General features: G+C 37.8%; 1 protein-coding gene across 1 annotated transcript in view; it reads left to right on the plus strand.

Moving 5' to 3' along the window:
* Positions 1 to 27979, plus strand: part of LOC123861542 (uncharacterized) — a 1204655-nt gene that overhangs the window by 455166 nt on the left and 721510 nt on the right. The window contains exon 9 of the mRNA XM_064570981.1: positions 14094 to 14192. Coding sequence (XP_064427051.1) covers positions 14116 to 14192 — 77 coding nt within the window. The 5' untranslated portion in view covers positions 14094 to 14115. The remainder of the gene's footprint in view (positions 1 to 14093; positions 14193 to 27979) is intronic.

A 27979-nucleotide genomic window follows, 5' to 3' on the forward strand; every position in this document is an offset into this window, starting at 1 on the left:
GGGGGAGGTCTGAAGCACCTTTATACCAGAAAAAAATGTACCAAGGAAATGTCAGTATTCTTCAGTGGGTCAGGAATAATAGAGCACCAGTTGAACATAATAATGTTTCTTTGTTAAAAAGATTCATTTTCAGGCGCCTGGGTGGCTCAGTTGGTTAAGCGACTGCCTTCGGCTCAGGTCACGATCCTGGAGTCCCGGGATCGAGTCCCGCATCAGGCTCCCTGCTCGGCAGGGAGTCTGCTTCTCCCTCTCCCACTCCCTCCTCTTGTGCTCTTTCTCTCTCTCACTCTCTCTCTCTCGAATAAATAAATAAAATCTTTAAAAAAAAAAAAGATTCATTTTCTCTGTTGGTCATCGTGTTGACATTTCCAGCAGATGGCATTATTACACTGAAGAACCAAATAATATAGGCCAGGCATTCTTTTAGTAAATGAACATTTTAGAAAGGAAGAGAAGAGGGGAAGGAATTATTACTTATTGAAGTCTATTAGGTGTTAATCCTTTTCTATGTGTAATTACCCTCAATGCACACAGTGACCCTTATAGGTAGGTATTATTATAAACGGAGGCTGAAAGAATTTAAGAAATTTAGTGTTCACAAAGCAAGTAAGTGACAGGTCCAGGATTATAACCTAGATCTGGCTGATTCAAAATACCTGGGTGGCTACTATGTTTAGAATCTGTGGCATTACAATGAAAATATTCATTCTATAGAAACAGCTTCAAATGAATGAGGTTGATACCTTCCAAATATTTTTGGCGGGGGGGAGAGTTTAGAGTTTTGTTGTTGTTGTTTTAATGAAATATTATCAACTTTTTTTTTTTTAAAGGGTAGAGGCATTTCTGTCACAATGGAACAGAGACATCTGAAAATCTATTCCTTTTCAAAAGCAATGAGAATACTGCCCCCGTCCCCCCAAAAGTAAAAATCAATGTTTTCAGAACTCTAGGAATTAATTAAATATTGCAACAATCTGGGGAGGGTTTATACAAGAAAAATTACTGAATGTTGGTAAGAACAGCAATATCAGTGGCCTTGTAAGTTGTTCAGTTCTCATTCCCTTTTCCCCTGCACTGTGGTAGTTTTGAAAACCAGTAGCCTTGTAGCCATAATAGTTGTGAAATCCAGCAGCTTAGAGATACTTAGAGAAAAGAAGAATGGGGTTGAATATCTCTCAAATGCCCCATTCCAAGAGAGTCGTTAATATTCATCCTGTCTAGCAGATTTCTGGAAAAGCCCTTCACAGAATGTGTTTATATTCAGTCTGACTCAGCGCTCACTCAGTGAGAGAAGCTCTTTCCCCTGGAGTCTTTGGTCAAAAAGCCATCAGCATCACAGCTATCTGAGAAAATACCAGTTGACCAAAACAACAGTCTCAATGTAAAACCTAAATGAAAAATTAGGGAGATAGAATGTTCATTGGAGGCTTTTAGAAGCTTGAATTTATTACGGGGGATCTTAAAATCCATGTGGATGTGAGAACTGTCAACATGCCTGGAGAGCCCTGGGAGAGCACTGATTTCTCATCTCTGGGTGAGTATAAAGTTTTATACAAGCTGGAAGCAAAAGGCTAAGGTAGAGTTGTAAATCATGAAGCACTGAAATTTCGCACTGATACTTTTTGCTGATGGTCTCTCTGTGTGTTAGAGGTTTACTGGTTCAAGGTATTTAAGGACATTTCTATCCAATCATTAGCCTGCCATTAAGCTAAGCAAACAGAGACGTTAGTGGCTGCACATACACAAAATAAAGACTATAAAAGAATTAGCCCAGGAAAGTTCCAAGCAAACAGTAACTACTATTACTACAACAAAAACTACAAACAGCAATATGAAAATAAATGCTTGGTAAGGAGGAATCTCATTTTTAAAGTTACCACATTATAATATTATAACACCAGTTTTTTAGCAAAAACATTATCAAGCAAGGAGAGAAACAAGGAAACATGATCCATACAAAGGAGGAGAATCAATCAATGAAAACTGTATGTAAAGAACAAACTCAACCCATAGGTAAGTAGAAGGAAGGAAATAACGCAGAAGAGAGAAGAAATAAATGGAAATGGAAAGGCAAAAGAGCGAATCCAGAAGATGAATATTTGGTTCTTGAAAAGATCAACAAAATTGACAAATCATTAGCTAGAATAAACAGTAAAGAGCTAGACTCATTACTAGAGACAAGAGTGAAAGTGGGTATCACTACTGTGAACAGTCATGCCACAAACTGCATAACCTTTGTGAAAATAAGAAGTTCCTAGGAATCCCACCTGCCTCTTTTGAAAAATAGCCCTAATGGTTGTATGGAAATGCAAGCAACGCAGATCACTAAAACATATCGAAAAAGAATAAAGTTGGAGGATTCACATTTCCCAATTTCAAACCTTTCTATAAAGCTACAATAATGAAAACAGTGTGTTCACTGGCACAAGGATCAATAAATGGAATAGAATATAAATTCCAGAAATAGCTTCTTACCTTTGTCGATTGATTTATAAAGAGTGTCAAGACAATTTAATGTGAACACAATAGTGTTTTTAACAAATGGTGCTGGGGCAACTAGATTTTTATATGTGAAAAAATGGACTTGGACCCCATGTCACACCATATAAAATATTAACTCAAAATAGATCAAAGTCATATATTTAACAGTCTATATAGCTCTTAGAAGAAACATAGGGGTGATTCTTCATGACTTTGGGTTAGGCAATAGTTTGTTAGATATGATATCAAAAGTACAAGAGACTATATTATATGTCAACCATACTCCAATTTAAAAAATTTACATGAGACAAAAGAAAAAAATAGATAAACTGGACTTTAGAAGCAAAACTTCTGTGCTTTAGAGGGCACTATCAAGAAGTGGAAAGGCAATGTACAGAATGAGAGAAAATATTTGCAAATTGTATATCTGATTTAAAAGTATATGTCTAGAAGATAAAACTCTTAAAACTCAAAAATAAAAAGACAACCCAATTAAAGATGGGCAAATGATTTGAATAGATATTTCTCCATAGAAGATACAGAAGTGACCTACCTGTAAGCACATGAAAAGATGCTCATCATTAATTATTAGAGTAATACAAATTAGAACCACCATCTGAGATACTATGTAATATCCCTTGATAGCTAAAATTAAAATTAATAGGCAATAACAAGTGTTGGTGAGATTATGGAGAAATTAGTATCCTCCCATATTGCTGCTGGAATTGTTAATGGTACAGCACTTTGGCGAACTGTTTGGCAGTTCTTCCAAATGTAAAACGCAAAGTTGCCATGATTGGATCCAAAAATTTTTCCCTGTCAGTATAAAGCCCCTGTACACCAATGTTCAGAACAACATTATTCTTACTACCCCAAGTGTAAACAACTCAAGTGTCCATCAGCTAATGACTGGATAATTAAAAGGTGGTATATAGACACTGGGGAGGGTATGTGCTATGGTGAGCCCTGTGAATTGTGTAAGGCTGATGAATCACAGACCTGTACCCCTGAAACAAATAATATATTATATGTTAATTAAAAAAAGGTGGTATATCAATACAGTGGAGTATTACTCAGCAATAAATAGGAATGAAGTGCTGATACATGCCACAGCTTTGAAAACATTATACTATGTGAAAGAAGCTAACAAAAAAGACAACAAAAGACAGCACAATGTATAATTCCACTGATATGTAATGTCCAGAATAAGCAGATCTGTAGATCCAGAAAGATTAGTTGATGCCTAGGCTTGGCAAGTGGGGAAACAGCATTGACTGACTGCTAATGGGTATGGGATTTTTTTGCGGGGTGATGATTCACAATTCTGTGAATATACTAAAGCCCACTGAAATATACACTTAAAAAAGTGAACTGTATGGTACGGGTATTATCTCAATAAAACTTACAAAAATATATAACACAAATGCAGGTTTTCTTTTCAAGCTGAGATAGAGTGTCCCTATCCTTGGGGATGTGTAGGAAGACTAGTGTATATCCAATACTTTCTTTGGGTCAATGACTTTAGAAATATAATCTTACTTAAAATGACCATCTTTGTCATATTACTGTTATCCTTGTCATTTTACAAGAAGGAGATGTTATGTTAGAGGGTAACTACTTTCCACAGGGTCACACATCTAATAAGTGCTGGAGCCCACGTCTATCTTTTTTGCAAAGCCTGTATACTTTCTATCCTTCATTCTGTGATTCATTGAAAAGATGTTTCATTGTTTTCATTGTTAATGTTGTATGTTGTTCTGTTTTTGCTCCAGGAAGGGTGATAACTGCCCCCATGTTAGTTTTGATTATTGGCAAAAACAAGTTGAGAAAAAAATGTCAGTTTTCTCTTTTCACACCACTTTATTAATAGCTAATTTCAAAGCTGGCCAGCCTATGACATTCTGTTTGGTATACTGAATAGACGGTACTGTGTCGACAGATGATTCTTGTCTGTCTGCAAACTGAAACTGAATTACAAAATAAGGAAGACAAATGTTTCAGGGGAGGGGGATTTTTCTTGGTATAAAAATAATTTTCTCTCAAGTTGATTAATAATGTAGGCCTTCACTTCCACAAAGCAGTTTAGAAAAGCAAGAAATAATCTGAGTTTTCAAATATAGGCATTGTTTTAGGAGTTCGTATTATCATATTAAAGTTGAGCTGGTTTGGAGAAAACTATGCATCTATGTGGGGTTTGTTAACATTTTTCAATCATAAAGAAATTGCATAAAGTATTCTTTTAAGAGGCAGACTACCTTAATACATTGATAATGATTCTCCGTACAGAATGTTTGAGGAACCAGGGTAGTTACTCTCCCTGGGTCTCATTTTCTAAAACGAAGCACCTTATTAGCCACTCCTGAGGGTCCTTTCTGGCTTTTTGATTACATGACACTCTGACTAGCACACAGGCACACCTGCAAACCTGTCGAGAGTTCCTCAGAATCATTAATGATTATTCATGGCAAGGGAAGCGGAGGTAACATTGACTCTGAAAGCCGATCCTTCTCACTGGAGAAGTGTGCTCTTGTGTTACAGTGTTTTTGTGTATGAGAAATGCCACCTGCCAGTACTTGAAGGTCTCTGAGCACAAGGGATCGACTCAGTGCCCTTCATGTTAAAACATCTCCTGCAAGCCTAGCACAGTGTACCTGTGGTGAGGGCCGTAGTATGGATGCTCACATTGATGTTTTTGAGAGTTTCTGCTACACATATCCAGCTTGATCTTTGTCTCTTGCCAAAAGGTGCATGACAAATCTTAGGGTGTCTTTTTTTTTTTTTTTTTTAAGATTATGGCTGTTTTGCTTTTAATCAGAATTTTTTTGAAGTACACTAAGCTGAACGTCCTCTTGGTGCCTTATACATATCTTTAGTGGAACTCTATAGTAAAAAAAAAGTACATTATTTGAAAGGAGAACAATATGTGCTAATATTATCTCAGAAAGAACAATTATAAATGATTCACAGAATCACAAGAGTTTTTATTCTTGATCCTCTTCTTGCCATTGTAGATCAAATTCATTTTTAGTGATATAAGCTAAAAATTATTCATGAGTTCTCTACTAGCATAATCAAGAGTCTAAAATTAGGACCATATCTAAAAAATTTAGGATAATATTTTAAGTTTAACTTTGTTTTTAATTAGCAAGATGAGATAAAATAAAAATAGATTAATACATTATTTAAAGATCAAATTTGCTTTCAAGCCTGTTCTATTTGTTTCAATTCCCACGATAGTTCGGGCGAGGACTGGAACGAATCAAGGTTGCTGTAATGAGCAGCCATATACTGGGAAGAGCTGAACAGGATTTCTAGGGACTAGTCATTTTTGTTGCTGGAAGTAGTCAGGGCTAGCTATATTCTGAATTTTTGCTGCTTATAACTTCAGGAGCTTAAAGAATCAGAAACCAAGAGTAATGAACTAGACACCGTTTTGAACCTTAGAACACTTTAGAATGTACAAAGCCATTCTCTCCCTATAATCACATCTTACAATTTTTTTTTCTAAGAAAATAAGAAAAATATATGCTCAATGTAAAAATTTTGGAAGATACAAAATACAGAGAGAAGAAGGTTAAAAATGTTCTTGTTAATGTTTTGGTACGTTTCATTGTAGCTATGATAGTTTTTTAATAAACTTTTGTACTTAGTGAATCCAGCCCGTATTTGTGAGGAATTTTGCTGAAACGTTAATAATGAGATAATTCTGGGGAAGTTGTATCGAATGGTTCTATATCCTGAGAGAAACCTGTATTGATACGAAATGAACAAACCTTTTAGAATTTCTAAAAAAGAAAAAGAGTTTTATTTAAGCCCAAGTGAGGACAGCTGCCCTAGATACATAACCTTCACAAAGAAGAGAGTGCTCCAGAGAAGGAATGTTTGATACAGGGTTACATATGTTTTTTGTTATGTCAAGAGTTACAAATCACTTTGATGAAGGGCATTTCGGAAAATTACAAACTTTATCTTGTGGGTTTAGTATGTGCAAGGTTGCAGGCTTCAGGGGTATGGGAATGGAACGTAGGGAGATTTTTATTCTTCAGTTTGAAATGTTTCTTGGGTTATTTGCTAACGAAGCAGATGTACAATGTGTGCTCAGGGCTGAAATAGAGCCCATGCTTTGAAGTTGGGTGAAGTCATTTTGACCTTGGTAAAAGTATAGCTTCCCAGGGAGCCCAGAGTCAGGACCCACAAACATTAAAAGTTGAAAATTTTCTTTCTCACATGTTTGCAACTGATGAAATGTATGGTAGCTCCTGGTTCACCTATTTTCTGGGTCTTGTATAGTACAAGCTTCTGGGTTATTTACTTGGGAAAGTTAGGTGCAGTTAATGGTTTATGCCTTAAAAGATAGGCAAATACCTTGGCTTTATTCTATGGAAAAAAGAAGATATTGTAAAAATGAGCAAAGGATAAATATAGGCAAGGATGTCTGGAAGGAAAATTTCGGGCAAACCTTGAGATGTTGTCCTATGAGTAATTTAGAAAGGCTGTTTGAACTGTGTATCAGACGCATCTTGCTCACATTCTCAGATTTTTGTGGTCTCATGTGTGTCACCCTTGGCCACTGCTCCACCTACGTCACTTCTATGGTGACACACTCCATGCAGGCTGAGTGATACCATTGCCTGAAGTCAGCAACCATACACCCAGACTTGCTGACGTTCCCAAAGAGTAAAATATGCAATTTGGTAAGTACTGTTTGGAGCATGAAAGAACACTAAAGGTGGCAAGGAAAGCTTTGCTGGGACTTGAAAATTTAATAGGATTTTGTTAGATGAACAAATTGGAGAGGAGGGATTGCTATGGAGAAGAGAATAGACATGGAGCTCAATTAGGAAATTGTTGCAATAATCCTCATAACAATGAAATAAAACCACCACAGTGGCTTGGGAAATGGAATAAGAGAATTATTTGAGACATAATTATGTGATGGAATTGACATATTTAGGAAATTGGAAAAATGTAATAGGAAGTGAAAGCAGGTGAGAAAAGGAATAGCTAAGAGGAATCCCAGGTTCCTGGTTTGGGCAACTAGGTTGATAATGAAGCTATTAATCATGGTAAAGAATTCAGGTAGAAAATTCTTTAGGTTACAATGGTGGTGAGATCATTCTTTGAAATTTTGCATTCAACATGTTTGTAGCATATCCAAGTGGAAGTCTGTAAGGAGCAGTTAGGCTATAGGGAGAGAAATATGGGAAAGACTAGAGCTAGTGGCTTTGACTTCCAGTTATTGGAGATTGGATCTGTAGGCATAGAAAAGGGAATACAACCAAGGTTGGACATTTTGGGCAATGCTAACATTTATCGTTCAGGGAAAGGTGAGTGAAGTCAAAGTAACTGAAAAGAAGTAAGAAGTGAATGAAAAGATAATAATGAAGTGACAGAGAAATTATTTAAGAAGTGATAGCATCCAAGGAATTCAAGGGTCTGTGTTCCCATGATAAATTGTAAAATTATAAGGCCAACAGGAATTGCATATCAAGAGATATTATTCCCATTTCCTGGAAGAATATTTCAGGACAACTGTTGCTGCATATGGAGGGGCCATCTAATAATACCAGTTTCTTAGGTTTGAATACTTAGTGGCATAATCCAAGTTATTTCCATGAAGGTTTTATACTATGTTCGTGACTGGAAGCTTCCTTGTGTTACATTCATATCACATTTACATTTATTGGACATTCAACAAATATTTATAGAGTGTCAACCCTATATGAGAGATAGGATACATTTTTAGTGAACTAAAAAGGCAAAGACCCTTGCTCTTGAGAAGCCAACATTCAAGAGACAGAATAAGAAATTAGCACAATATATACTTTTATAAAAGGTGATAAGTGCTATGGAAAAACTAAAATGGAATAAATAAGATAAGGAGTATAGTGAGCACAAGAGGTCTGGGGCTGGGTAGTTTACTATATATATGTTAAATAGTGCATAGGACCTCATTGAGAAACTGAGGTTGGTGAAATATAAAGAGGAGAAGGAGTTAGCCAAGTGGATACACAAGGAAAGAGCATGCCAGGCTGAAGACAAGATAAATGCTCAAGACAGGTGCATGTCCAGCATGTGTAGGGATCTGGGAGGAGACTGTGGATGTAGGCAGAGTAAGCAAGGAAGAGCAGGTAGATTCTGTAGGGCCTTGTCTGAGTCTTATTAGCAGTAGGAAAGGAATCCTTTGCAGGTTTTAATCAAAGGAGTGACCTGATCTGACTTGCCTTTCGAAGGATCATTTTGGCTGCTCTATTGAGGAGAGACTTTTTTTTTTTTTTTTTGTAGAATTCCATGGTTACTGCTACTCCCTGATGCATAAGAGTAAAAATAGGAGAGCTAGGAAAAGGTTAGATAACAGGTAAAATTTGATGATGGTTTCAGGATGGTATCAGTGAAATAGAAATAGATGGATTGTGGATATATTAGGAATATAGAGTCTACAGTATTTCCTTTGTGATAAAACAATTTTGTATAGTAGTCAGCTACACCAAACATTTGGCAAAGGACCTTATGAAAAGAATATTTTGCAAGGTATTTTAATCCAATGTTAATATGTTACCATCAGATTCATCTTCCTCCTAAAATTTATGCTAATTGGTATTATAGTTATCGCTGTGTTTAAGTCACTAGGCTCTGCAAATATGTGTGTGACAGGGTTTCATGGTGTGTAAACAGGATTAAACTGTGAGGTGGTAGAAATTATACCTGCTCTTTTCCCAGTGGATGGAATATACTTTCAGGTTATACCTGCTCTTTTCCCAATGGATGGAATATACTTTCAGGTTGTTTCTCCCTTCCACAGATTCAGTACTTCGAATCCCTGAATATCTAAATAATTATCTTGACATGACTCTTTCAGATATGCTGGTCTGGTTGGTATACTTTGCATGTTATAAACTATAGTCATTTTAAGTTAATGCCTTTAAATTATGAAACCTATAGTATTGTATTATTACTGGACAAGGACTTTGTGAGAGGCTGTTATGCATGTAAAATTTGGTTCAATTGAGAGGAACATTTGGATGACTTCATAAATATTGATTGAAATACATGCTGGTCTAAGAAAATTACAGTTTGCATGGTTTGATCAAATAATGCAGTTCTGCAATTTTTTTTTTTGTCAAATTTAAGTTTTCCTCAACAGATAGCATTAGAATGCTCTTCTGTTTAAGTTAAACATGGCACCATATTTAATTGTCCAATTATCTTTTAGTGGCATCTTTACTACAGGAGTATGTTATCTTGGGCAAAAACAAGTAAGTGTGATAAGCAAACCCTTACAACTAGTCTTTTTATTTTGTTTCATTTTACTAAAATAAAAATAGTAAAAACTACTTTTGGCTAACAGTCTAAACTGTTATAATATATAACCAAATGAGCTCAATGTATATGTGCATACACACACACTGATAAGTGTATGCATGTGCACATATATACATATGCAAGCCCATGATGTTTAACAATATCATCAGCCAGTGGAATTAAGCTCAACATAACTATTATATTTGCAGCCATTGTGCATTGTGTTTTCATTAAGTACAGGCAAATAATGAAATAAATTGGTTTTCTCTAGTTAACCTATGGACTAAATCTTACATTTAACCTGAATATTATGAATGTCTGTCTTTAATTAAGGGCATGACAAATGTATCATTTGTTTTAGGGTTAAAAAGAATAGAAATGTAAAGATGTTAAGTAACTAGGCAGGTCACATTTCTTCTTGTGGTTTGTAATATAAGTGAATAAATTATTGCTGACATTATGCTTTCTGAGACAGGTATTGCAATAGCATGGTTATTAAGGAATGCTCTTAAATCTTTGAGTTAACTTTTTGTTAATATATGCATTTTGTTTGGATAACAAAACAGCTGGAGTGAAAAAAAAACAAAACAAAACACTATTTTAAAAAAACACAACTGAAGGTCACTGCTCTGCCGCTCTGGGAGTGGCATGATTTCTCTCCTAAAGTACCTGGACATTTTTTAACAAGACACCTTGAGAGACCTCTTTATGTTGGAAAGCGAGAGCCCTCCAGGGTATGGTTTGAAGGAGACTGATGGCTGGACTGCTCAGCATAAGAAATAAACTGTTACTTGAAGGTGGGAGTGACCCAGGAGAGAGAGAGAGGGTCAGAAACATAATAGCAGGTGGGGGACAGTAGAGAAATACCAAGAGTGAGAAATTCCTAGGAGAGGGATAATTAAAGGACTGTCCTTATTTCTATTGTTGCTGTTGGGAGCCGTAATCATCTGCATCTTGCTCCATCACACACCCATTTAGCAGTGTCTACTCTATACCCAAATTTCTTGGCTAAATGCTTTTTTGATAAAGGAAAAGGCTGTATGTCTGTGATGGCTGCTGAATAGAGAGAAGAGAATAAATATGTTGGGTCAAACACAAGTAAGAATTTAGCAAGAGAGGAAATCAGAATTAGAGATAACAAAAGGCACACTTCCAGGTTTGGGGAAAATTCTTTCTAAGGAGATTCTTTTCCCTGGACATGAGATAGAAATTAGAGGAAATCATAAAGCAGAGGATGATGCCTGGATTCTACTTGCCTTGGTTGTTGCTTTGAATCTTTACTTCTTTTGGGGCGCCTGGGTAGCTCAGTTGTTAAGCGTCTGCCTTTGGCTCAGGTCATGATCCCAGGACCCTGGGATCGAGCCCCGCATCAGGCTCCCTGCTTGCATTGGGCTCCCTGCTAGGCGGGAAGCCTGCTTCTCCCCCTGCCTCTCCCCTTGCTTGTGTTCCCTCTCTTGCTGTGTCTCTCTCTGTCAAATAAATAAATAATCTAAAAAAATAAATATATAAATGAATGAATGAATGAATGAATCTTCACTTCTTTTTTTTTTTTTTAAGATTTTATTTATTTATTTGACAGAGAGAGAGACAGCTAGAGCAGGAACACAAGCAGGGGGAGTGGGAGAGGCAGGCTTCCTGCTGAGCAGGGAGCCCGATGTGGGACTTGATCCCAGGACGCTGGGATCATGACCTGAGCCGAAGGCAGATGCTTAACGACTGAGCCACCCAGGCGCCCCGAATCTTCACTTCTTTTATATTCAAAAAGCTTAAACAGCAGTTTTAAATGCAGAAGGATATGCTCTTTTTTTTTTTTTAATTTTATTGTTATATTAGTCACCATACAATACATCATTGGTTTTTGATGTGGTGATCCACTAACTCCATTAGTGGAGGTAGGTTGGCATTCCTGGGCTCCTTGCAGCTTGGGAATATAGTAGGGAATCTCTGAGACATTTCAAACATTCAGAAAAACTAACAAAAACTGAAAAGCTTCTCATGATGAGGTGACATGAGCTAACTAATCTGTCAAATATCTCCTCTATGATAGAATTATATCCACTCAGTTGATATTTGTGTAATGGTATCTCATGCCTATCAGAAGCTCTGATTAGCAGTTAGATGTATTTGATGGAAAAAGGAGGAAAAAACAATTATTAAAATTTTCAATTTATATTTCTGCTCTTTCCTCCTGGGCTGAGGTGAGCCTTCTCATTTTGAAGTCCTCTGTGTTCCTTGAGCAGATAATGAGACTACAGAACTGCAACAGAGACAGAGGTCTGTTAACTCCTAAAGCCAATCCCTTCATAGAAGTCTACTTCACTGTGAAGTGGGTGGAAATGGCTCAGCTGTCTTGTTAACTATAGGCAGCTTCTCAAGGAAGTCAATGAAACTCTCAATAGAAGCACCTACAAATTTATGGTGGTGACTGCAGACACAGAGCCCTGGAAGATTTCTCACATCTCCTATTGTGGTTTGAAGAGCATGCTTCAAATAGGACCTGGGATGATGGTTGTCTGCTCGGTCACCAGCAAAAAAGATTTGCAGCTGAAACCCAGGATTCAGTCCATCCTGCAGTCCCTGGAAGAATCTTAGTCTAAAGCACAGATCTCAGCCAAATCTGCTACTGACTTCCACCCTCCCCACCCCCAGAAAATTGTGCAATATATATTGTCTTTGAATCAGTCCATTTTTTGTTTTGTTTTTTCAGTTTTCATATTTTAAAATTGTAGTCCAGAATCTGACTTCTTGATTTTTTTTTAAGTATAATTTTCACACAGCTATTTTAAACATTAAGAAAGAACTAGAAAGGTCACAGTTGGCCTAGGGAAGATATCTAGTCACAGTTTTCATCAACTAACTTTTATTGAACACCTGTTATGTGTGGAAATACAAGGTACATAGTGGTACTTTTGGGACTAGTTTCCTCCTCTAAAATGTGATGCCCTTGAGAATAAGCATCGTCACCTTTTTATTCCCTGCCTGACATAGTGTTTCATACATGTGAGATGAATGAAGAAGTTTCCTTTTTCTCTCTAAAGACTTAAAATATGAGACCTTGAAGGAAGAGGAGGAGAGGCAAGGTGTTGGAGGATTTGGCGAAAGACTGGTCCCTGGCTCCAGCCAACAACTGAGATCTTGAATCTGAGGAAATATCTTTTCTTTGTGGGTGGACAGTTTGTTACCTCATTTGGGATATTTGTGTCAGCTCTCAGAGCTCTTAGAAATGCATCCTGCCAAAATAGAGATTCTTTACTGAATCAGAAATAGTGTTAAGTAAGTCATTTATTCTTGTGAGTACCCTAGTTAAGATTATATTTTAATTCAGAGTTTTGTTTTGTTTTTTTCCAATTTCTATGATCTTTTCAAAACATGTTAGTGGAGTTCATGGAGAAAATTCATTAAAAAGGTACTTGAAATCAGCAAATCTGACTTTATCACTAATTAGCAGTGTCTGCCCTGACATCCCATTGGTGGTGTTTTGAGGACCATAACATGTTAAAGTTTTGTTATAAATTTTAAGAGGCTGTATAGGTTCAGATCTTGCATTATAAAACAGTAGTTAAGATCCTGGTACTTGAAGTCAGATCCTGGGTTTGAGTCTTGTTTCTGCCTTGTGTTAATTGTACAACTTTGGGCATGTGACTTAGCCTCTCTGAGGTTTCGTTACTTCATCGCCTGACACCTACTAAGTGCTCAACAGATACTATTTATAATCACAGTATTATTTTTATTGTATTATGCTGCAACTTATTTTAAGGCAAGTTTATTCTATAAAATAATATAAAAAACCCTGTGCTGTCAGTCATTTTCTGGGCAAGCATTTAGGGTTAGTTTTCTTGGGAATGCATTATAAGATGATGAATAGCATGATTTTTAAAAAATTGATCTCATAACAAAGAGTAGAGAGTCTTCTATATTAAGAAAAAGAAAGTCGTGGGGCACCTGGGTGGCTCAGTCGTTAAGCGTCTGCCTTCGGCTCAGGTCATGATCCCGGGGTCCTGGGATCGAGCCCCGCATCGGGCTCCCTGTTCCATGGGAAGCCTCCTTCTCCCTCTCCCACTCCCCCTGCTTGTGTTCCCTCTCTCACTGTCTCTCTCTGTCAAAAAATAAAATAAAAAATCTTAAAAAAAAAAAAAAAAGAAAAGGAAAGAAAAAGTCGTATTAAATTTGTCCAGGTAAGGAATAAACAAAATTCTACCATGGTACATAAACTGTTCAAACACCATGAATTAACATTCTTTTAGTACATAGGGATTTTAGGAAAGAAAGAGTTTAGAGTAACAGCCAAGTTATTATATATCCCCTTACAGATAAAATATTGAAAACGAGGAAATGAATACAAGCAAGAAAAATCGAGCCTGTGCTGGTGAAGTGTACAGACAGCCCTATTTCCTCTACTGCCAATTGTGGTAAGTAATGGCTGCGGTAAAGGCAGTGGTCTGTGTTCAGGAGAATATCTCACCTGTCTGCTTTTATGGAATTGTTGGAGATCAAGAAAGCAGCTGGATTTAGGGAAAGGTCTTGGATACCAGCAAGATTAGAGTTAGAAAGGTCTTGTTTGACTAAGAGGACATATTGTTGACAACATTTGAAGACTGTTACTGGGTTGCCATGAGGAGTCTACATAAATGTGTACTATGAAGTAAAGTCAAAGAGTCTTGTAGAGTTATGTGAGATAATGGTGGTCTTAGAGGTCATGGCTCTTTAGTGTGGGAAGCGTTAAGGAAAGAATGGAGTTACGTTATTATGCAGCAGCTCTGTCAAGTAGAGCAGTGTGTTTTAAGGGATAGTGACAATTCCTGGAAGATTTGACAAAGTTCTCTAATTTTTATTAAAAAAAAAAATCTTCCAAACTTCACAGAAGATGAATTTTATTGTATTTAAAAAAAAAAAAATTGAAGGGCGCCTGGGTGGCTCAGTTGGTTAAGCGACTGCCTTTGGCTCAGGTCATGATCCTGGAGTCCCAGGATCGAGTCCCGCATCGGGCTCCCTGCTCGGCAGGGAGTCTGCTTCTCCCTCTGACCCTCCCCCCTCTCATGCTCTCTCTATCTCATTCTCTCTCTCTCAAATAAATAAATAAAATCTTAAAAAAAAAAATTGAACTTGACATGTTTAACCCATGTGAGGGTGGTAACTAAAGAGAACTCTCCAGTCAGTATTAGGAGACATCATCACCCTTTTAAAATACAAATAACCATTTTGTTTCCTTAATCTCCCTCATTTCTTCTTTGGTCTGTTTCTTAAAGGTGGGTGATTCCTATTTTTTCTTCAGAGTCTCTCTATCTTCCTCCTTTCTTCCTTTTTTTTCTAGTAATTACATTGTCATTTAAACATTATGCTAAATATTCAAGGCACCACTGCATATAAGAAATTAGTAAGACCTGATCTTTGCCCTAAGGTTCATGTGTTAGAACAGAAAGGTAAGATGATTTGTAATAATATGTGATAAAGGCTACGTGCTTTGGAAACATACAAGAGGTGACATTTGAAGTTCCATAAAGTCTAAATGGGTGTTGAGGAACAGGGCATTTCAGGAATGGGAAATGCGCAAAGACTCAGCACGGGGTGTGAAAATGCATAGTGTCTTGGGAGACCCATAAGTCATCTTGTGTGTTTGGAATATAGAATGTATGTTGGAATGTGCAGCAGCTGAAGCTAGATAAGTGGGTAACTAATCATTTTGTATTTTATTCTGCAGGTAGCACAGAGTAATAAGAGGTTTTTAAGCACTCAGTGGGCTATCTCATTTCTTTTCATGGCTTAAGCAGCATCCCTAAATTAGTTATTCCCAAATCTTAATCTGCAGTTCTGACTTTGTTCTTTAGTATCATAATCATATTTGAAACTGCTGACTTACTATTATCCTGCTGTTACTCAAACGTGTCCACTTCAAAAGAACTTACTTTGCTCCTTTAAATTTTTCCTCCATTTGTGCTCCCTTCCTTGTTTCATGTTGCCGTTTCTCTCAAGTTAGCCAGGCTGAACATCTCAGTGCCACTTTTACCTTCCCTCTTTATTTCAATGTCCCCATAGTCTTCTGTTCACCAAACCCTACCAGTTTTGCTCCCAAGTACCTCACACCCATTTCCCCATTTCTGTTCCTACTGCCACTTCTGTAGGGCTCAGACTCTCATTCCTTCTCATCCAGACTTTTTCAATGGACTTTTTTTTTTTTTTTTTAGAAAGGATTTTATTTATTTATTTGAGAGACAGAGAATGAGAGACAGAGAGCACGAGAGGGAGGAGGGTCAGAGGGAGAAGCAGACCCCCTGCTGAGCAGGGAGTCCGATGCGGGACTCGATCCCGGGACTCCAGGATCATGACCTGAGCCGAAGGCAGTCGCTTAACCAACTGAGCCACCCAGGCGCCCCTCAATGGACTTTTAAATGATTTGGTTATTTTCTTTTTTATTTCCAGTCCATTTCAAATATAATGGCATCAGAATTTTCTCACAGAAATGGGGATCTCATCTTATAATTCCTATGCTCAAGGGGCGCTTGGGTGGCTCAGTCATTAAGCATTAAGCGTCTGCCTTCGGCTCAGGTCATGGTCCCAGGGTCCTGGGATCGAGCCCCACATCGGGCTCCCTGCTCAGCGGGAAGCCTGCTTCTCCCTCTCCCTCTGCTGCCACTCTGCCTACTTGTGCTCGCTCGCTGTCTGTCAAATAAATAAATAAAATCTTCAAAAAAAATAATTTCTCTGCTCAAAACATTTAATGGTTCTTCACGTACAGAATAAAGTACTGATTCCTTAGGGCCACAATGCAGGGTCCGTGATCATCATCTGTGTTCTTTCTTTTTAAAAATATCTCCTTCCCTTTTCCTTCTTTTTGTAATCTCCTTCCTAATAAATACTCCTTGTCAGAAATCATCATTCTTAGGTCCACCATAATGCTTTAAAACAAACGAACAAACAAACAAACAAAAAACAAAACTCTTGATACATCATGTCTTACCTTATATTAATTCCTTTATTACTTTAATTATATTTTTAGAAGACAGTGTATTTAGTTATCTATTACTGTGTAACAAATTACCCCCCAATTTCGCAGCTTAACATAACACATTTATTATCTCATGGTGTCACTGGGTCAGGACTCCAGGTGCAGTTTAACTGGGTCCTGTTGCTCAAGCCTCTCACTAAGGCTGAAATCAAGGTGTCAGCTGCAGCTGCAGGCGTCTCAAGGGCCGATTGCAAGGTGGGGAGTGTGGAGTGGGGGCTGGATCTGCTTCTGAGCTCACTCAGTTGTTGCAGAATTCCGTGTCTTCCAGGTCGTTGGACTAAGGCCTCAATTTCTCACTTGCTGGCCAAAGACTGCCCTCCATTACTTGCCATATGGGTTTCTCCATAGGGTAGCTTTCAACATGATGGCTTGCTTTAGCAGAGAAAGAGAGAGGAAAGGAGGGAGGGAGAGACAGAAAAGGAAGTCATAGTCTTTTATAACCTTACCTTGAAAGTGACATCTCATCACTTTTCTTTTTAAAGATTTATTTATTTATTTCAGAGAGAGAGCCCGAGCTCAGGGGTGGGGCCAGAGGGAGAGGGAGAGAGAATTTTAAGCAGACTGTGCAGGAGTGTGGAGCTTGACATGGGGCTTGATCTTACAACTCTGACAACACAACCTGAGCCGAACCAAGAGTCGGACGCTTAACTGACTGTGCCACCCAAGTGCCCCTCCCCCATCACTTTTACCATAGTGTGTTTGCTAGAATCACATCACTACATTCAGCCCACACTCAAGGAGAGTGAATTACACAAGGTCATAAATGCCAGAAGGCTGGTATCACACAGAGCATTTATATTTTTAGTCTTTACCTCTGTGTCTAATGATTTAGGCATTGCAGGTCTTTCATAATTATCTGGTGAACTGAATGAAAAACACTATTCCAGTTTGCAGCTCAAATTTATGTTAATAATTTCAGTTAATAATATTTTATTAGAATCAGTCAACTCCTTTGGAATTTTTTATGTAATAAAAAATGAGGGAAAAAAATGGAAAGATAATAAGGGATTCGTTTGGGAGCTCACCAAATGAAACCCTCTCATTTCATCTGGTCAAGATGGCTACAACCTGCTAGATAGGGAGGGAGACAGGATAGTGTGAGGGAAATTACCCCATGATATCATTTTCTTGAATTTCACTTGAGGTCAACAATGAAATACATACTGGAATCAGTTCCAGGTAATTTCTTTCTTTTTTTTTAAAATTTAATTTAATTTTATATTTATTTAATTTTATTATGTTCTGTTAATCACCATATATTACATCATTAGTTTTTGATGTAGTGTTCCATGATTCATTGTTTGCGTATAACACCCAATGCTCTATACAGTATGTGCCCTCTTTAATACCCATCACCAGGCTGACTGCTCCCTCCCCCTCCTCTCTAGAACCCTCAGTTTGTTTCTCAGAGTCCATAGTTTCTCATGGTTCATCTTCTAATTTTTTCAATATTTTGGTTATTTGGTTTCTTAATTTTATGTAATTGTGTGTTTCTTTAAACATTTTAAAATTTAAGGCATTGCTAGCTTTAAAATGATTTTTCTCTATAAGTTATAAATTTGAGGTATTGATAGTTTTGAAATTTAATACTGCTTATTAAAAGTTTCAGAAATAATGCACTTTTTTTTACATTAGTTTAAAATAGTTAACTTTTTATGTCATCTTTATAAGCTAAAGATTATTTTAATAGGTATTATAGGCCCAATTCTTGTGGACTATTATTGTATTATAGCTACCTCATTTTATAATTCAGAAATATTATACTTTGACTCCAACGAATTATTTTTATATGCCTTTTCAATGTTATAAACAGATTAAAAGAGCCTAATGTGAAGAAGAGAATAAATTCTTTTAGAAATATTCCTGGTTTCGCTTAAGGTTTTATTCATTATTTAGTTCAAAATAACCTCGGCTTGATCTTTTTTATGTATGTATTATCTATTTTTGAGATGTTTGAGACCAAAAGAATAAAGCTTAAGTTCCCAGGAGCAGCCAAATAATTGCATTTTGATTTTATAAAATCCTTTCTTTTTAAGCTGACAATAGTGATGAAACATTTGCATTTGAACCTGGCAACATATAAATTTGAAAGTTTGTAATGAATAAAATTGTGAATTAAATGAAGAATAGAAATATTACTCTTTTAAAAAAACTTTAATGGAACCATTAAATATGGATTATAAATCAATTTATTTTTCAAGCAACACATTATCAACTTTCTCAGATCCTTACAAATTTGTTCAGATATTTTCTTCCCTAAACTTCTCTCATCTTCAGGTGTGATTTTAAATGCATGTTTTTAGTTCTCTTTAAATATATTACCAAGTCCTATAACCAAGCCCAGTTATATATATTTATACTTTGTACCTGTTCCTCAATTTGAACTTAATGATCAAGCCCATTTAGAATTTAAGAATTTGGAATATAGGATAAAAGTGAATTTTAAACTGGTTACAGGTATTGCCAATTTTACCACATTGCCACCTGTTTTCTCCATAATAAGAAATTAAGTACAATGTCAAATATGAACTAAATTTGATGCTTCTTATAAGAAAGTGGATTTTTTTTCTAAATATTAATGATTATATGGGTACTAAATTTTTCATTACTGCCTTTGAGATATGTTTGATTACACATTACGTTTTGAAGAAAAATAAGAAAAAAAACTATTGATTATTTTTGAGATAATTATAATAAAAAAAGAATACCCACAGAAATCCGTGTTGATTTTCCCCAACTGAATTGACAGTTCAGTTGTTCAAGCTAACAAAATTAGCTAAAAGTACAGAACATATAAGAAATGCAAAGCTTCACAGTCATCAAAAATCTCCCAAAAAACAAAAGCCCAGGGCCAGATGACTTCCCAGGGGAATTCTACCAAACATTTCAAGAAGAATTAATACCTATTCTTCTGAAACTGTTCCAAAAAATAGAAACGGAAGGAAAACTTCCAAACTCATTTTATGAGGCCAGCATTACCTTGATCCCAAAACCAGACAAAGACCCCATCAAAAAGGAGAATTACAGACCAATATCCCTGATGAACATGGATGCAAAAATTCTCACCAAAATACTAGCCAATAGGATCCAACAGTACATTAAAAGGATTATTCACCATGACCAAGTGGGATTTATCCCTGGGCTGCAAGGTTGGTTCAACATCCGCAAATCAATCAATGTGATACAGTACATTAACAAAAGAAAGAACAAGAATCATATGATCCTCTCAATAGATGCAGAAAAAGCTTTTGACAAAGTACAGCATCCTTTCTTGATCAAAACTCTTCAGAGTATAGGGATAGAGGGTACATACCTCAATATCATAAAAGCCATCTATGAAAAACCTACAGCAAATATTATTCTCAATGGGGAAAAACTGAGAGCTTTCCCACTAAGGTCAGGAACGTGGCAGGGATGTCCACTATCACCACTGCTATTCAACATAGTATTGGAAGTCCTAGCCACAGCAATCAGACAACAGAAAGAAATCAAAGGCATCCAAATTGGCAGAGAAGAAGTCAAACTCTCATTCTTTGCAGATGATATGATACTTTAGATGGAAAACCCAAAAGACTCCACCCCAAAACTGCTAGAACTCATACAGGAATTCAGCAAAGTGGCAGGATATAAAATCAATGCACAGAAGTCAGTGGCATTCCTATACACCAAGAACAAGACAGAAGAAAGAGAAATTAAGGAGTCGATCCCATTTACAATTGCACCCAAAACCATAAGATACCTAGGAATAAATCTAACCAAAGAGACAAAGGATCTGTACTCAGAAAACTATAAAATACTCATGAAAGAAATTGAGGAAGACACAAAGAAATGGAAAAACGTTCCATGCTCATGGATTGGAAGAACAAATATTGTGAAGATGTCAATGCTACCTAGAGCAATCTACACATTCAATGCAATCCCCATCAAAATACCATCCACTTTTTTCAAAGAAATGGAACAAATCATCCTAAAATTTGTATGGAACCAGAAAAGACCCCGCATAGCCAGAGGAATATTGAAAAAGAAAAGCAAAGCCGGCAGCATCACAATTCCGGACTTCAAGCTCTATTACAAAGCTGTCATCATCAAGACAGTATGGTACTGGCACAAAAACAGACACATAGATCGATGGAACAGAATAGAGAGCCCAGAAATGGACCCTCAACTCTATGGTCAACTAATCTTCGACAAAGCAGGAAAGAATGTCCAATGGAACAAAGACAGTCTCTTCAACAAATGGTGTTGGGAAAATTGGATAGCCACATGCAGAAGAATGAAACTGGACCATTTCCTTACACCACACACAAAAATAGACTCCAAATGGTTGAAAGACCTCAATGTGAGACAGGAGTCCATCAAAATCCTAAAGGAGAACACAGGCAGCAACCTCTTTGACCTCAGCCGAAGCAAATTCTTCCTAGAAACATCACCAAAGGCAAGGGAAGCAAGGGCAAAAATGAACTATTGGGACTTCATCAAGATAAAAAGCTTTTGCAAAGCAAAGGAAACAGTCAACAAAACCAAAAGACAACCGACAGAATGGGAGAAGATATTTGCAAATGACATATCAGATAAAGGGCTAGTATCCAAAATCTATAAAGAACTCATCAAACTCAACACCCAAAGAACAAAGAATCCAATCAAGAAATGGGCAGAAGACATGAACAGACATTTTTCCAAAGAAGACATCCAAATGGCCAACAGACACATGAAAAAGTGCTCAATATCGCTCAGCATCAGGGAAATCCAAATCAAAACCTCAATGAGATACCACCTCACACCAGTCAGAATGGCTAAAATTAACAAGTCAGGAAACGACAGATGTTGGCGGGGATGCGGAGAAAGGGGAACCCTCCTACACTGTTGGTGGGAATGCAAACTGGTGCAGCCACTCTGAAAAACTGTATGGAGGTTCCTCAAAAAGTTGAAAATAGAGCTACCATATGATCCAGCAATTGCACTACTGGGTATTTACCCCAAAGATACAAAAGTAGGGATCCGAAGGGGTACGTGCACTCCGATGTTTATAGCAGCAATGTCCACAATAGCCAAACTGTGGAAAGAGCCAAGATGTCCATCGACAGATGACTGGATAAAGAAGATGTGGTATATATATACAATGGAATATTATGCAGCCATCAAAAGGAATGAGATCTTGCCATTTGCAACGACGTGGATAGAACTGGAGGGTATTATGTTGAGTGAAATAAGTCAAAAAGAGAAAGACATGTATCATATGATCTCACTGATATGAGGAATTCTTAATCGCAGGAAACAAACTGAGTGTTGTTGGAGTGGGGGGTGGGGTGTGAGGGATGGGGGGACTGGGTGATGGACACTGGGGAGGGTATGTGCTCTGGTAAGCGCTGTGAATTGTGCAAGACTGTTGAATCTCAGATCTGTACCTCTGAAACAAATAATGCAATATATGTTAAGAAAAAAAAAAAGAAGAAGAAGAAGAAGAAGGTAGCGGGAGGGGAAGAATGAAGCGGGGGAAATCGGAGGGGTAGACGAACCATGAGAGACAATGGACTCTGAAAAACAAACAGGGTTTTAGAGGGGAGGGGGGTGGGAAGATGGGTTAGCCTGGTGGTGGGTATTGAGGAGGGCACATTCTGCATGGAGCACTGGGTGTTGTGCACAAACAATGAATCATGGAACACTTCATCTAAAACTAATGTTGTAATGTATGGGGATTAACATAAGAATAAAAAAAAAAAAGAAATGCAAAGCTTCAAAAACAAACAGTATTTTTTTTTGACTAATGGCTAGTTTGTCTTTTTCATTCTAATAAGACATAAACCTCTTAATGGTTTTGAAATTTCATTCAGATTTATTTTAAGGTTAGGAAAGTATATTAAAGCAGCATAAAACTTGACAAAATAATTCTGCCATCCCCCAATTTTAAACTATCAAATTGATTTTCATAGTCTAGTGAGTTATAACATGGAAAGAATAACTGTAAACTGAATAGATATTAATGGGAGATAAGAAGAAAAGGTAATACCATGGTAAGACTATAAAACTATTTATCATATTTCAAACTATTTCCCTGTGGGAGTTATATTGTTTGGAATATGATTATTAGTGATTCTAACTTTTACTTTTCTATGAGAATTTTGTTATGGCATGTGTTCATACATGTATACATATTGGAAATGTGTAAAGTCACTAAAGAGTGCACAGTTGACATCACAAAGTTCACAGACATGGGGATAAGTCATCCAAAAGGACCTTCTCTGGTGGTAACTTGGTCTTATGAACTATGTATCAAAAGAATGTGGTAATTCAGTGCCAATTACTAGTTATGTGATCTTGGACACATTTACTTAGAATCTCCAAGCCTGTTTCACATCTGTTAAAGACCTGTAATCCTAACTTATCTCTTAGGGTCGTTGTGGGGAGTTAATAAAAATAATACATGCATTATGACTAGCATAGTGCCTGGCAAATGTAGGCATTCACTAAATTTGTCATTATGAATCCATTCTTCCACAGTTGTTATTCAGCCCTTATATCTGCCACACAGTACTCTAAGGTCTGGGTATACAACAGTGAACAAAACAGATGAATGGGAAAGTAAAAAGTATACACATAACCAAGATTACTTAAGTAAAATAAATGGTGGATTAGATAATGATAAGTACTAGGAGAAAAATAGGTCAGAGAAGAGAATTAGGAAGTACATTGAGAAAGAGCTTGTAATTTTGAATAGTTTGGCTAGAGAAGCCATCACTGAAATGAAGACATTTTAGTAAAGACCTGAAAGAGATGAGGGAATAAGGCATGGGGTGTCTGGAAGAAGAGCAGTCCAAGGACAGGGATTGGGCAAGTACAAAGGCCCTGAGGTGGCAACAATAAGGAATCTCTATGGAGTGCACAAGGGCAGAAGATTAAGGGAGGAGATAGTGAAGTAATGGGGGCCAGATGGTGTGGGTCTAGAAGGAGGCTACTAAGACTTTGACTTTTTCTTTGAGAGATTTAGGAAGCCATTGGAAGGTTTTGAGTAGAGATGTGACCTAATCTGACCTATGATTCACAGGGTCACTCTGGCTGCTGTCTTGAGACCAGCCTGAAGGGATATGGGCTCGAAGGCTCTTGTCAATTTAGGTGAGAGATGGTGCCTTGGAGGTGATGGTAACAGTGGAGGTTGTGAACTATGTCGAATAATTGATATATACGGAATGTTAAGACAACAGGTTTTGTTAGAGGATCAGGTTTAGAGTGTGTGAAAGAAGGGTCAAAGATGACCCAATCTGTGGGGCCTGAGCAACTAGAGTGGCATTACTGAGAAGGAAAAGATTGAGTGTATGAGCAGGGGAAGATCAGAATTTCAATTCGGCATATGTTATGTTTGTGAATTTTATTAGATATTCAAATGGAGTTGTGGAAATGTAGTTGGATTAATTATACTGGAATTCAAGAGAAAGATCTGGGGTGGTAGTAAAATTTTAAGAGTCTTAGGCATGCAGATGGTTTCTAAAGCCAGGAGACTGAGTGAAATGTTCAAGGGAGTGAAGTGGATGAAGTAGAAAAGATGAACCAGCAAAGAAAATTGACGGTGAGGATACTGAGATAGGACAAAACAAAACAAAAAACAAGACGGATGATATTCTAGAAGCCAGGGGAGGAGAAGTCAGTGAAATGTAATGAGTCAAGTAAGCTGAGGACCAAGAATTAACAATTATATTCTACAATATGGAGGTCATTGGTTACCTTTTCATTCACCAAACCCCAAAGTTTCCTGATTGATTCTGCCCTCGTATAGTGCTGTCATTATCTTTATCTGAACCATTTTTTGATCTGCTGTTTTTTCTGCTGCTGGACTCCTGTTCATCACCTCTCACTATTCTCATACAGATTTTGATTCTATTGTAAATGAACTTTCCTGTATTGTCATTGTGTCATGGAATTCTTTCTTCACATCCTGGTGCCTTTCTCTACATGGGTTTATAATAGCCATTTTGAGTGGAACCCCCCCCCCCTCCGCCGCCCCACTCTGCCTTTGAAGTTCCCTATGATTTTTCTGAAGTATTAGCATTGTTTTAAGGCCACCTGCTGCTTCTCAGTACCTTTTTTTTTTTTTTTTTTAATCTTTAAGCAAAACCCTTTTCTCTTTTGGTGCTAGTATTATGCATCTAATTCCCATGCCCTGCACCACCTCAGTGCCATTAATCTCCTGGCATTACAACCGCTAGCCACAGTTATTGGATATTTTGGTGGTGTCAGTCTCAGGCAACTTGAATCATTATAAATAGTACACTAAAAGAGCTCATAGTTTGTCACGTGTTTATTACATCATATGTATCTCCCTCATTGTCTCTAAAAAAAAAAAGCAACATTCATTTATATTTGTATACTCTTCTGTGACTTTTAAAAACAGACACATCTCATTAACTTTAAAAATACACATTTCATTGAGAACAGATGTAGAGACCATGAATACTTACTTGATACATTGTAAAAGAAAATTCGGTTTAGTTCTATAAAACTATACTAAGTACTAAATATGTGCTAAAGCTTAAATTGGGTGGTAAAGGGTCAGAATGAGTAAGACAGTGTTACTGCCCTCAGGGAACATGTGGGTGGTATGTGTATATGTGTGTGTGTGTGTGTGTGTATGTGTTGTGTTGTGGGCTACACAGCACTGAGATAGGCAAGAGACAAACATATTGTCAAAATCTTATACTCGTGTGCTAAGTGCATCAAGAGCTCAGGTGATCTAAGTGATTAAAGGCATGACTGTTATTTTAATTTTGACCTGTCTTTGTGGGCTACTTCAATACCTGACCACTTAGCTATCTTTAATTCTGGCTCCCCTCTGTTCCTGGCACTAATTGAGAATCAGGTGAATGGCCTAGATGTGGAGGTGGTCTCACTGTGGTCTCACTGCCCCAAACAATGGGCTCCTGCAGTTTGATAGACACAGTGGCTGGGAGAAAGGAGAGGAGGAAAGGGCTAAGATTGGGAAAGTACTGAGTGTTTGAGGGGGAAAATGTATCTTAAAGTTTCCTTCCTCTTCCCTGCATAGAGTTTTCAGCCATAAAGAGAAGTGCCTGAGGAAGAGCTCAGTAGAAGGTCGCAGTGAGAGAGGACTCTGAATGGAAGCAGCTGTTAGGGACTGTAGGTGTGTATAGGAACATGGCTGGTCCGGGGGCGCGGGGGTCCTGAGTCTTTCACTATAGTCCCTTCAGAGACTGCAGTGCATTGGCTGTTCACCAAGTCTGGGTGGGGAAAGATTTCCCCTATGAGGCCTGCCAGGTAAAGCCTTTGTATTTGCCTGTGGTTGGTCTTGAAAGATCACACACAGATTTTTGGTCAGGAGCTAGACTCTTCTAAGTGTTACAGTAGAAATAAGCCTGGGTAGGGGTGGGGGGTGGGAGGATGGGTTAGCCTGGTGATGGGTATTGAGGAGGGCACGTTCTGCATGGAGCACTGGGTGTTATGCACAAACAATGAATCATGGAACACTACATCTAAAACTAATGATGTAATGTATGGGGATTAACATAACAATAAAAAATTAAAAAAAAAAGAAATAAGCCTGGGATGCTAAGGGATGTAGATGAGAAGAAATTTATTGAGTCTGAGTGTGGGGCAGGGGAGATATCAGAGAAGCTTTCCTGGAGGCTGTGAAGCTTGAGCTGATCTAAATGATAAATAAGTATTGGACCAGTCTTCTATGAAAAGCATATTCTGAGCTGAGACAGACATATGAGCAAAAACACGGAGGCATGACATAAAGTGTACTTAAAGATGACAAATTTTTGTGGTAACAAATTACCACAACCTACTGGCTTAAAATAGCACAAATGTATTCTCTTATAGTTCTGACTATCAAAGCCTAAAATAAAGGTGTCAGCAGGGCTATATGTCCTCTGGAGACATCAGAAAGCAGAAGCTGCTTTCTCCAGCTTCTAGAGCAATCCTACATTCCTTGGCTTGTGGCCCCTCCCTCAGTCTTTAGCAGCTTAGCATGCTCTCTGCTCTCTGGTTCAGTTCTAAGATTTTCCCTTTCTGACTGTAATCTTCTTGCCTCTTTCTCTCCCCTTGTGATCACATTGGGCCCATCTGGATAAACCAGAATAATCTCCCCATTTCAAAATGCTTAAACTTACATCTTGCAAAATCCTTTTCTTCCAAGGAAATTAATGTTTTGATGGTCTTTTATTTAACTCACTGGTTAAGGAGGGTTCTCTGTCTTAAATGGTGCGATGCAAACACATGACACCTGACACTGGAACAATGAGATGGACATCAGTTTACTGGTCATATATATTCATAGCTGAGGACACTGCATATCATGCAGGGGGTGGTGTATATAATACAGGGAGCTGCACTTGGAAATACAGTGACCAAGTGGGGGCTGTGGGAGGCAGGATTTGGGGTTGGGTTCCCATGAGTGCATGATTCCCATCAGAGAAGAGAATTGCCTTGTTTGAATAATTTTGTGGACTGCAGGGCACTGAAGCCCCCTATGCAGGGATAAGCAGGCACTGTGCCTGGTGCCCCTGATCAGGAGGGTTGTTTAGCTAGGGAACTTTACCTGCGGGAGCCGAGTGGGTAGGAGACTTGGAGTTGGGCCATTTGAGGCCCTCCCAATATTATTAGGTCTCAAGGCAGTACCTAATACTGAATCTTAATCTCAGGCCTTACACCATAGATGACATATTCATTGGTTCTGGGGATTAGGATGTGGGCATTTGGGGGAGTCATTATTCAACATAGCACAACAATTCATTGAGTTTTGCTGGATAATAAATGCATAGTTTGGAGGTGAGAGAGAAGTGGAAGGAGATGAATTTAGAATAGTTGCTAGAACTTAGGCTATATCTACTGAAGTTACAAAGCTGAAGTCCTTATGATTCTATCCTGATAATGATGATGGTGATAATAGCAACTAAAAGATCAGCTTACATTTATGGGTCACCTGGGTGGCTCAGTCATTTGAGCCTCCGACTCTTGAGTTTGGCTTGGGTCATGATCTCAGGGTTGTGGGATTGAGCCCCAGGTTGGGCGCTGCACTCAGATGGAGTCTGCTTGAGATTCTCTCTCTCTCTCTCCCTTTGCCCCTCCCCCACTTCATGCTCTCTCTCTCTAAATAAAAAAATCTTAAAAAAATAAAATATCAGCTTACATTTAGAGGACACATATCACATGTGCACTGTGCTAAGGGCTTGACCTATATTTGCT

Source organism: Mirounga angustirostris, unplaced genomic scaffold (genome assembly GCF_029215605.1).
Source record: "Mirounga angustirostris isolate CCGP_5_RB_7025 unplaced genomic scaffold, mMirAng1.0.hap1 SCAF_9, whole genome shotgun sequence".
NCBI lineage: Eukaryota > Metazoa > Chordata > Mammalia > Carnivora > Phocidae > Mirounga > Mirounga angustirostris.